This window comes from Perissodus microlepis, chromosome 2 (genome assembly GCF_051167445.1).
Source record: "Perissodus microlepis isolate ML-2025 ecotype Zambia chromosome 2, ASM5116744v1, whole genome shotgun sequence".
Classification (NCBI taxonomy): Eukaryota; Metazoa; Chordata; class Actinopteri; order Cichliformes; family Cichlidae; genus Perissodus; species Perissodus microlepis.
The window spans coordinates 29,811,694-29,824,389 of record NC_140462.1 but is presented as its reverse complement, the minus strand read 5'-3'; the positions used below and the strand labels follow the sequence as shown (position 1 = coordinate 29,824,389).

At 40.0% G+C, this 12,696-nt stretch overlaps 1 protein-coding gene across 5 annotated transcripts in view; it reads right to left on the bottom strand.

Annotated features, from left to right (window-relative positions):
* Nucleotides 1-12,696, bottom strand: part of LOC146392881 (teneurin-3) — a 136,068-nt gene that overhangs the window by 65,986 nt on the left and 57,386 nt on the right. For all 5 annotated transcript variants that reach the window (XM_084954843.1, XM_084954835.1, XM_084954861.1 and 2 more), the window contains exons 5-6: nt 10,498-10,723; nt 2,245-2,483 (exon numbers count right to left, since the gene is read on the bottom strand). In XM_084954843.1, coding sequence (XP_084810969.1) covers nt 2,245-2,483; nt 10,498-10,723 — 465 coding nt within the window. The remainder of the gene's footprint in view (nt 1-2,244; nt 2,484-10,497; nt 10,724-12,696) is intronic.

Sequence of the window (12,696 nt, the reverse complement as noted above, 5' to 3'; positions counted from 1 at the left end):
AGGATCTTCCCAACATCGCCATATTTCTCCTTATACAACTGTGTCACATTTCCCCTGCCTCCAAGCTGGATGAATACTTATATATCCGCTCTGGGAGAAAGGCACAGTGTAAAGATTAAGGGCTTGGATGACAAGGGAGGGCAGGAGGAGAGATGAATCTGTAACGGCTTTATTGCTGTGGTCAAGATTATAAAGGTTAGCAAGAAGTCAGCTCTGACACGCTGTAAAAAAAAAATAAATAAAAAAAGCAACAACATCAACAACAGAGCATTCAAAAGCCTTCTTGAAGGAAATAATGCCCAAAGGAGGGTTAAAAGATGAGCATTAGTTTATCTTCCTGACCAAGACAAAAGCATTTCCTGTTTGACAGTATAGACGAGTTTTAGTTGTAGTGCAACAAAGGCTTTGTGGACCAAGGTTAAATTTCAAGAGTTTAGAACTGCTTCCTTTGTTAAAAGAGTTTAGCTCCCAAACTTGTTCCATTCTGACGTTGCCATCTGTGCCATTTGAAGCTCCCTCCATGCCTGCGTTTTAACAGAAACCCCCAAAGATATGAAAGGCCTGTCGGCCTGTGAGATGGGGATCAGAAGCATGAGGGTGATGCACACCCCCCTGTCAATGGGAAACAAGTATGAATGTCTTGCTGGAAAGTGTACTGATGGCATGTCTGCATATCTGACTTAGTCAGATACTGAATCATATCGCGACGTCTGCAATTGCTGCAAAAAGGAGAAGGCAGTGAAATAGCAATATTCCTGGCAGAGATCAAACTTCATTGAGATTAAGAGGCATGCCATCTCCATTCACACTAGCCAGCTTGCCTCTCATTTGTTCCATTTGACCAAATGGCTTGTCTGAAGGTTGTCAAATGTCAATGAAGATGACAGAGTCATATTTTTTCTCCTTACAATAGAAAGACAGACATTGCTCTTGGCACAAAAACAATTGCTTTTCATGTAATCAGGTGACATGCAATGTCAGGCAATAACAAAAACTATGCAGTGGCAATATTTTTAACCAAAGCTTGGGGTAAACTTCATTTTGTCTGGCTAGATGGTTGGTTCATTTAAAATTTACAAATATGAGAACAGTTGGCATCTAACAGTGTAAATATGTGCACGATAAACAATATATGGTTCCAAAAAAATATTGTCAGTGGATGCTAGGATTTTCAGGCTGAATCTGCTCTTAATTGCTATTTCAGAGAATCAAGGGGGAAATCTTGTTTTTAGACCTCAGTGAAGATGTTCAGCCCAGAGTAGCGGGTAATATGAGCAATTTAAAGATTACATTTTCACCTGCTGAACTCTTTCCAAACGGATCAGCAGCACAACATTGTGAGTACTCGAGTGTGTGGAGGATACGTTTGGAAGAGAAGCGAATTTAAAAAGCTGCTATAGCAGAAGTATTGAACTGATAAGACGTGCACATTTTATAGGGAACATACATTGTGAAATTAAGACGAGGTGTGTCTATGATTGTGACATAAAGAAACACTTCAGGCATCAGAACTAAATTCCTTGAAACCAATGCCATGTGGCTCTTTTAGCTTTTAAAATTTCAATTAGTTTTAAATAAGGTAAGTAACACAACTGAAAATGAGACCAAAGCTGTGATACAAATGTCCACGATCTTCCATATTCCTATTTTTGTCTTCCCACCTGACCCAACCTGTGCCGCTGCTGTGTGGCTGTTGGTAAAGAGCTATCATTACATTACTAATTACATAATAGGGCACTGAAAAGATGCTGTCAAAATTCAGACATTAAACACAGACAACAAAATAGTTCAATTTAAAGGTCTGTCTGTGAAGAGACAGGAGCAGAGTTTAGTTATATTCTGTTTAACACATATTTTAAGAAGCATGCATTTAAATTGTAAAATAGATTTGGTAAGGTACATATGTAATAATCCCTTACTAAGAATTTAATTAGCCACATAGTCATGATGCATTTTTAAAGCTAAGGCTGAACTGGAAAAATATAAGAATCATGATCAAGGCATCATGTCTGGGGTTAAAATTGTACATTTCCCTTCATTCTTTCTTCTTTTATACTCTTTATTCTCAACCTAAACAGCAATATATAACTTTTGTTGAAAAAAGGTACATTCTTGACAAAAAAAACCTAACAAACCAAAAAAAAAGAAGCTAATTAAGTTGTGAACAGAGCTGTGCATTTGGAGATTAATCATGAAAAACTGTTTCTGATTTCACAACGCAATTTATGTTTATCTTAGCCTTACCTATGCAGTAGCAGAGAATGATGGACAGAACCACAGCTATGCCTACAGCAATCAGGGCGGTGCATTTCCAGGAGCAATGTTTAGGGGACTTCTTAAACTTGAAAGCCCCCCTGGACAGGCTGTTTCTGGGCAAAGGGCGCGCAGGTGTGGAGTAAACAGTCCCCGTTGCCATGGTGTACCCAGGGGCTGCTGCGCCAAAGAAAGGTGTCGTCCCTGTGCCCGTTTTAAAAAGAAAGTGCCTGTAGAAAAACAAAAACAAAAAAACAGCATTATTAAGTCAGTGGTTCTACCTCACACAGTTATCATGTGGTTATCTTTGACAAAATGTCCCAGATTGCTACTGGTTTTGTGTCCAGTGTGCCTCCAATAGTCATATACAGTTCCAAATGAAACTTACATAGTTAAACGCATAAAGAATCATCAAAATTCAATATACCCAGCAATGCTACAACTCCCCATGGCTCACACCACAGGAGGAACTGGGTTATAATCTACTATCCTGTATAATCCTGACATTGGAAAAGGTGAACAAGAAGTACCTCATAAAAACAATCATCTCCCACTTGCCCTTTTACAACTGGGCCTTTGCTAATAGCCCATTATACCTGGGGTAATTAAGAGGGTTTAATCAAATGCACTACGGAGTGATCGTCCTATTAACTTTTAAACCCCACGTGAAAAGCTCTTAAGTAAATGAATTAAGCCTTGTTGCCACTCTTGCCACTACTTAGAGATTAATACCTAAATGCCTTCAGGCTTATGTGGACAGCCAGGGAAATTGGACAGATTGACCATGCATTGAAAATGTTCTTCCAATCCTCAACTGTATAATCTTATTGCAATGCCCGTTTTTTGTTAAAATAAAGAAGAATACAGTTAGAAAATTGATAACATGTTTTTTTCACACCAGTATTGTAAACTCTAGATGTAAGGCACCCCAAGTAGTTTAGCACTCCAGAAAATACTTAACAGCTTCATTTATGATTTTTCTCTTTATGAACACTTTCTTTACTCATACATGAATGAGTCACCCACACCTGTAACACACAAAATTACACCTGAAAATAGCCATATTGTACCACCTAATATCAACTGGAAATCGGCCATCTTGTGCTTAAGTGCTGTAAGATTATGAGAAAAAAACAAACTGCATAAAACACTAAAACAATACATTAAATACAAACATCTAAACTGATATAGTAATAAAATGCAGGCTCCCAAGCAAACGACGACTTACATAAGACAAAAAAAAAGTTATTTAAATACCAGTTTGAACAAATGTGCTAAATTAGTCAAATTTCACAGACCAAGGGCAAGAGAATGCACAGATTTGCTTTCTTATTCTCACATTCTGCTAAAAGTCCTACACAATGTTTTCCACAAGTCGTATTTAATGTGTTATGTAGATTCTCCTGGAGGAGTTGGTTGCCACGGTAACCACTAATTTCAACACACCAATAAACCGATAAACCCGTGTTTGCTCATCAATTATTTGTGCGGCATCTGTGAAGTCTCAAATGTAAGTTTTGTAAAGGCTGTTTTAATCCTGACTGTGATTCTGTACTAAAGAGCTTGAGAATGGCTAATTGAGCGAAAAATCTGAAGTCGAGCAGTTAAAGACTGAAAATCCATGTCGTAACACTTACTAATAATAATCAGACTTTGGCTGATTATATAATATGAACACATGGCTACATAGTTCAGGGAAGCTCTCAATGCCCCTAAAAATTATTCTTTCATCTTTTGCTGCATTCTTCTTTTTCCAGACTGAATATTAGTCTCTAAGTAAAGTTGATTAGTGGCGTACAGATTTTACACATGTGACAGGAGGACACATCATCATCACCACAATGCAGTTCTTGTATTTCAGCGGTGCCGCTGATATTTCAGGTTTCTTGTTTCTCCTATGAGCATATCTCTGAGGTAAAACCTCCACTGATCAATTCTTGACTAAAAGAACAAATGTCAGATTTGTATCGTCTGGCTCCTCAATGATTCAATTGACACGTGCCATTGTGATCAGACAGGGATTCCATTTAAAGGTTATGAGGTTTCACTGTTGGAATGACAATGCACCGGGCATCTGCAACCAAGAGAAGTTCAGACCACTCAGTCTGGAACAATCTGTACTGTAGCTGCGGCAGACTCTATAATATGCAGTTGGGTATGAATTGAGGTCAAAAATTGCACAACGTTGGAGGCGGCAGACGTGTAGTCAGACACGCAGGCAAACAGACACGGCTATCGGGGGAGTTAAGTGTAAGTGGATGCAATCTGATGAGGTAGACAGAAAGAGACATGGACGTGTATGTGTGTGCTGAAAGGGTTATGTACTCTATCTGAGGAAGGTGAACACCCATTGCAAGTTAGGCAGATGATCTGGAGACAGTTTTGCCTCTAAATGAATGCAGTAAATCTGTGTGTCCTTTATTTGGGCAATGCTATGAATACATTATATTTTCACTCTCACTCTCATTCTCTAATCATTCACTACTACTACTAGACACTAAAAACAAATACACAAAGTATCATTTTTAGCAACTACTAGACAAATCAAACAAAATGGTATAGATATTTACAATGTTTAGTTGATTAACTGACTGAATAAAGCAAATCTACCTTCACAGATCTGCCACACCAGTAAAACCAGCAGCCTAACAGTATGCAAGCCCCCTTAGTGCTGCCAAAACACCTCTGATCCGTCAAGGCATTGACTCCAAAAGACCTCTTAAGATGTCTTGTGGTAACTGGAACCAAGACCTTAGCTGCAGATCCTTTAAGTCCTATAAGTCGCAAGATGGGGCTTCCATAGATCTGACTTGTTTTTCCAACAAAACCCACAGATGCCTGATCGGATTGAGATCTTGGTAATTTGAAGGTCGGGTCAAGTCGATGTGAGCCGACATGACAGTTCAAAATCTCTGTCATGTTCCTCAAACTGCTTCTGAACAATTTTTACCGTGTCACAGAGTGCATTATCCTGCTGATAATGGCCGCTGCCATCAGTAAATACTGTTGCCAAGAAGGGATATATGTCATCTGCACCAATGTTTAGACCCATTTTTAATGTCCAAGTAACATCCACACGAATACTAGCACTGGCTCTTCTTTCCACAGTACAAACCTTGCGGCCATCTCTCCTCTAGGCAAAAAACAAGCATGCACACTCCACGGTGCCAACTGCAGGTACTTTCAACAGTAGACACACACTGTGTGTTTTGACAACTTTCTATCATAGCCATCATTACAATTTTCTGCAGTTTGTACTACAATAGCTTTTTTTTTGTGCGATCACTATGGGCTCCCTGGAGCAGTTTCACCACGTGTGCCTCCATAGACAACCTTTGGTAGTTACTAACCACTACATGCCAGAAATCCTAACAAGACTTGCTGTTTTTGAGATGCTCTGACTCAGTTTTCTTGGCATCACAAATTAGCCCTTGTCAAAATTCAGAGATCTTCAGACTTGCCCATTTTTCCTCCTTCCAACACATCGGCTTGACGAACTGTACGCTCGCTGCCCAATATATCCAGCCCCTGACAGATGTCATTGTAAGGAGATAATCAGTGTTATTCACTTCACCTGTCAGTGGTTTTAGTGTTGAGGCTAATCAGTGTATAATTACCAAGAACATATGGCACATCCATTAGTGGTTTAAAACTGTAAAATCAGGTATACTTGCATCAGTTAAATCCCTCTTTGCTTCGTACTTGAGAATGCAGGGTCAGTCTGAAAGTTGTTAGAATGTGTGTGCACCAGCCTTACCAAGACTAATTCTTATATCGGACATTTATTGAACTTGGCGTTTTCAGTAATTCTAGTGCTGATGGTTTTCATGTTTGCCCGCACTTTTCTCTAAAGAGCAGACTGAAGGGGTCTAAAGATGAAATGCTGTTGGACATGATTAACAAACAGCAGACTAGTGTAAATGTCTGCAGCTATAGACACCGGATGACCGGCTGTAATTGATTACAGCCAGTGTGATGCAACAAGGCACATTACTATGCTAATCCAGCCAGCCCCAGTGATAGCAATGTGGTGTGTTGTGAGTGAGCGAGAGGGAAAAGAGACAATCAAGAGAGTGTGAGACTGAAAGGGATAGAGAGCGAGTGAATGGCTGTGTGTCAGTGTGATCGCAGTGTGTTTGTGTGCACGCCTGTCTGTCCCATTGAGATGCCCGAAAACACAAAAGCAGCAGCCAGCCTGGTCTCCTCTGCTCTCACAACATTGCTTGTCATCATGATGACATTTGAAAAAATCCTCATAGAGGACAAAAGACTAAACAGTGAGTGGGTGGATTTGTCTACGGCTAACCTCCAGCTGTCGGGGTGAGAGAGCACATTAGAAACAATGTAAATCGAAGCCCTGCGAATATGTAATCTGGCCATTAGCCGCTTTCAGTATTAGCATTAGCATTTCAAGGTGAGAGCTGGAATAATCAGGCTGCTTTAAATACGGCCAAAAAAAGACTACAGATGTGAGTTGGCATTGCGGTGACTTGTTTTCACACTTGCTGCAGTTATGGTCTCTCCTCCAGATTAGCACCTGCCCTCTCAACAGTGGGTGTGCAAGCAAGTGCTAATCTGTTAGAGCTAGCTCTGCACTGTGAATGTATTTTTGCGTCACCACACTTTTTTGCCATTGATCAGCATGGTTCCATCTTGAGTCACTCCACCAGACATGCACATGGATTTTATCGTATTTAGTGAATCTGAATAGGTTTGATAGCTTAGGGTTTATGTATACAATGATGTGTTTTTTATAGCATAACAGCATGTCTGAGACAGTCTGCATGAAACCCAGTTTTGAGATATATTTGTGGTTCCTTCCAATAAGGTTACATTTATAATGTGTCTTTTAGATGAATCTAGTTTTCCTTATAATGTAACACTGTTCATGTTTAAAAAAGATGCACTACATTTTGCCAGCCACAGTGGCAGCACCACCAGCAGCAGTTGTTTATAGACTAGTCTAAAATAAAGGCTAGAGGGAAATAATGCAGAAACCTGGAAACACCACAGAAATGTGCTTGGCACCAATGATGTTGGCAAAATAAATAAAAAGCAAAACATGCAGAAAAAGAAAAAAATGTCTTGAGGATTACCACTTTGTCTACACCACCATCCATTTTGGCAGGTAACCAGCCATCGCTGCATGCTCCTTTCTCTTCCAAAAGGCTAGTTGGCTGGTGTCTTACACATGACTAATCAGTTCTGGTGCAATCATGACACAGTGGCTGTTGTACAAGAACAAAAAAAAGTTCCCTTTCTCCTTTGTTATCTGAAGCATGACTGTCTGAGTTATGATTTACATGTACGTCCCACACAAACAACTCCGCACGCACACGCTTAAACCAAATCCTCTTGGATTACTTCTGCAGTTCTTTTTCACCCCCGAGAACAATTCTAGTACATTTTCCATGAGGAAAATGCAGTATCTGAGGGACACATGATGATTTTAGAGCAGAGACATAATTTCATTTCACCAAAGGACTCCCATGAATCCAATGAGGATTGACAGTACATTTATAACTGCAACGTGTGGCTATGCTGGCCTTCAAAGGAATCATCCTCAAATGTCATAACGACTTTTCTACTTGAATCTCATTGAAATGGAGTGCTAAAAATGTTGAAACTTCCTCCAAAGGACATTTAGGAAAGCAGACACCTTCATGTCTTTTCTACAGTGGAACACACACAGAGCTTATAGCTTACACCATAAAGGCATCAACATTACTGATACCATATCACCCAAATGATTAAGCACTGCTCAAGAATAATTACTCCAGATGTACACCAGTCTCTTAAGAGACATGACAGTTCCTTTTACAATGAAATTCAATTGAATATTTCTAATTGAAAATATTACACAGAAAAGTGAAGCCAAGTCACGAGTAAGAGGAAAACCTGGGGGGCTTATTAAAACTACTCCACACTTTTTTAAAGGATCTGAATGTCTCCTTAGCTCCTCAGAATAACAGCGAATATAAAGCTGAACATGCACTTGTCAGCTAATTGAGCACTTTACATTACACGATCCTAGCACAAAAGCTCACCTCGAATACATTTATACAGTTATTTGAAAAGGATATGATAATATTTTTCCTTTACAAATTATAGCTGGGTTCAAGTTGTAAAACAAATTGATGACTGTTTCATTTTAATTTTTCTTTATCTGCTTAATGTATATGTTTAATATGTTTAAACTGCTGGAGTAAATGAGGCAAAATCAAACTCTGATTTTTAACACAGCTTTGGCAGCATAATCACAGTGGGATCAGTGATATTCGCTCACCATATAATAATGAGCAGGAGTTACAGCAGTAGTTACTGAGTGCAGCACTTCACTCATTTTAAAGAACACTGAAAGCTATTCATTGTGAAAGCTAGTTGGTATTGAGTCAAATTAGTGCACTCGTGCTTTGAAGCCCAACACTTTTATGGGAGGTTACACACACAAAATTCATTACGGCTAATTGCTGTAAAAGTAGCTAATGCTGTCAAATGAGTGCTTTATTTTCAAGGAGGTCTTGATGTCACAGGAAATATATTAAACAAGATCATAACATTATGATTTATACTTGACACTTTTTTAATCAACTGCCTTGTACAGAATTATTTATTGTCTGCGCATATGGCCACGTCTACTACGCTCCATCAGAAATAAAATTCAAGTCACTGTTGAGGAATCAAAAGAGATTCATATCCCTGTGGTACTCTGGGCCACCTTCTTATGTGCTGTGCCAGGACTTTGCAGCCCCAAAACCCCCTGAAGGCTGCCTAATGAATACTTTCTTGAGCTTCTGTTTACATTTCCCAACCTGGTGGTTTTCTTGACATCTGTAATTATGTGCTGAACCGGGTCTTCCCTTTTGGCCCAGTTGGTTCTCGGCAACCCCCTGTTCCCACCCACTGACAAGCACTTGATTTAGAGTCCACTGTGGTGATAGTGATTTATGCCTCAGCTGATGATAGGTGTGCACATATTGTTTTGTCGATACAGCTAAGACAGCTCAAGGTCATTGAGCGGTTAGTATTCAATCACCACATCTTCCCAAGAAAGTGAGACTGTCACCACGTATCCCAATTGATTCAGTCAGATCATAGGAGATTGTTACCCCATGCTGCCACACGCAAAATTCAAAGTTTACATTCATCTGAGCCTCAGAAAGGGGACGCTGTGCCAGTGAAATATCAGGCTAGAATGCAATCATCTACTCTAGGCCATTTCTGAGTCACAGCGCAATGTACCACACTTCATTAGCCAGGATATTTTGAGCTCACTGATTAAGAAAGATGTAACTAATGTTTCAGGGGGAAAACTTGGCAGTGGCTCTTATGACAAAGTAGTGTCTTGCGCAGCAGATTTTGGTATAACACACTCTCTGCTTACCAAGTTTCTTGTTAAGTTATGGCCTCTCTGGTTATAACTGTCAAGTTCAGAGATATTCACATACTTCTCCCTAATCATGTATTTTCCTTCTCATTGTGTCTCTCCGACTTAGCAAGCACCCCTTTAGATTCATACAAAGTGTAGAAATGTGATGAACTGGTATATAGGGAACTATATTATGTCATGAACATGTGTCAGTGTAATATCACTTTAAAAATTGGTCGAGAAATCCTTAAATTATAGAGTGACCATCTCATGTTTGTAGGAATGGCACCAAAACATTGATAAAATCATCAGCTATTAAAAATCTGTGTTGTGAAATTCTCAGTGTGTTCCATGGCCTCGGCTGTTGGAGTCCCCGCTGTTGTCTTGGGGAAGATGCAAGCTACCAACAAGACTATCATCTACTAAGACTGCCATGTATTCAGTGCCTTCTTCCACCGCTGATCGTGTATATGGGTCCGTGCAGATCATTAAAATGATCACAAAGATGTGCAGAAAGCATAAAAACACAAATATAAAGCTCATTTTTGGCAACAAAAACCAAACTGCTGGTTCATTAATGACAGACTGAGTGACTGGTAACTCTGACTGTAAGTTTTAGAAATATGGGCTGATGTCTTAAAAGCACATCAAACAGGCCAGTGGATTAATGAGACAGGTCACCAGATTTAGGACACATGAAACACGTGACCAAAAAAAAGCATTAAAATTCAACACGCAGCACACAGATATGCCAACTTCCACTTCCCTCACTTTTCAAATGAAAAATGCAGCATGTAAAGTGGTGAAAATACATCAAGTATAACATCTGGACCTGAATCTTTCAGTTCTGTTGTAGGTCACCATGGTTCACTCACCTGCTCTCCAGGGCCACATTGCTGCCCAGGACCCAGCTGTCCTGCAGCTGGACGCATTCCGCCGTACTCTGCAAGTCAGCCGCCAGGCCGGCTGTGGGTGGTGGACTCGGGCTCCTTTGATTGGCCAGTGAGCTGCGGCTCAGGGAAGTGATGGAGGGGTGTTGCCTGTGTGGGGGTGGAGCTGGTGGCAGAGGAGGTGGAGCTTGCTGATTTGACAGATGGTCACCTGGAGAGGAGGAGAGAGAAAAACAGGCATCAGCATAGGAGTTTAAGTATCCCTAATAGTGGGAAAATCTAAATAATAAATTATTTATTTTGCTGATTAAAATTACACCCAGACTGAAGCGACGCGACTGCGAAGAGAGAGCAGATGGGTAAGATTATGCATTTGCCTTATATGCGAGCTATGACAGCACAGTGCCACTTAACAGACCCAGAAAGGTAAATACAACCGAGAGCAAGACATTAAAATGAGATGCAACCACTGCAAAAAAACAGGAAATAAGAAGTGCTTTTATGGCGATACACATAATAATTGTCACAAAACGCCACATGGCTGACAGTTGGGTTCTCTTAAACAGAAGGTCACTTAGAGAGGCAGCTGTTCTTTTATGGGCGCTTAACGCAATGTTTCATGTTTGATTACAGCCAGAGAAGACTCTCAAATAACTAATGACCAGAACATCCATTAGAGCTCTGAGAGAACAGGTTTTCCAATTTCACACAAAGCTGTGTAATTGGCCCCCAGAATGGCATGTGGTGATTATCTATCCATCTTCCCTGTTTAAAAGGTAAAAACCCACAGTGCTGACAATTCTGATTTGCTCCAATGAGCCCCAAATGGGTATCGTCTTTCTTGCCTTACAGAGAGCCTGAAGAATATTGAAAAAGTCGGGAGTTGTGTTTTTTTGTTTTTTAGGAGCTCCTGTTGTTTTTGCACTGACAGCATGATTTTTTATGAAGCCTAGAAGCCTATGAGTTTAAATATACAGCACATGAACACTGATTTTCAGCGTATGATTTAACCTTTGCTTACTCAACAATGTACACAAGGATCAAAATCTGCGCTGTTGGCTGCAAGGAACAGCTTCATTGAAAGGACTCAAGTCATCATTTTGAAAGGATCCTTTAATGACCAAGCAATTTGCATCCTTGTCTATGTGCTTTCACTTTTCAGTGTGCAACCCTATGCATAAAACAACCTATTCAGTTCTGGCAAATGAGCCATTTAGTTCCATATAGCTCAGAGGAAACATGAAAGCCATTCACAGCAAGGAAAAATCTTCAAGTAAGTAAAAACAGGAAAAAAAAACGTTAGGCTTTTTTTACATGCAGTAGCAACGTGCACCTACATACACACATACACATGGCTTTTTAATATTATAATTTCCAAGAACATCACTTTCATCTTTAGACACACAAACGAGGAGGTAGGTCTTCACATAGACAGCTAGACACAAAGTTACACAGATGGACGTGACAGAGCAGAATCAGTAGTGACAAGAGTCCACAATGCTGGTTCAGAAGGCCAATCAAAATTTAATTAATTCCTGACTGCAATTACATAGCATCAGCATGTGGCTGTAAAGTCCATAAAAGCAAATCATCAGACACAGATGAAGGTTGGTTTTTTCTCCTTTTTGTGGCCCATGATTAGAGTTTTATCAAATCCAATCAAACACAAGCCTCTCATCACCTGACATCACCACATTCAAAGTCAGTTTGGAACACTAATTGCCTAAGATCAGCTACAGTATGAGTATTTTAAAAAATATATGGTTGACATGACTTAGTAATAACGAAAAACACAGCAGCCCACTCATCTCCCAGGCTAGACTATGGGCTCTATTAGAAAAGTGCTAAGTAGGCTAATAGAAATGTGGATTATCTATCAACACTGGCTGGTTTTACTTCACCTTTGGGTCTAATTCCACTGTATGAGCCTGCAGCACCCGTGAGCTCCACTTTCCAGCAGAAGCACTTTCATGTAATCAGCATGCACCAGTGTACCAGTGAAATGTCAATGAGCAGGAAAGGAGAATGCAGCTGAGGGGACAATCAGACGATAACACAAGGAAGTATCTAACGCGGAAGCAAGTGAAATGTTTACAGCAAGAAAGTATTATTTTAAAAAGCAAAACGTAGGCACGTTACTTTTTAGTGACTACAAAAAGATTTTAACGAAGCTGAATCTAATCT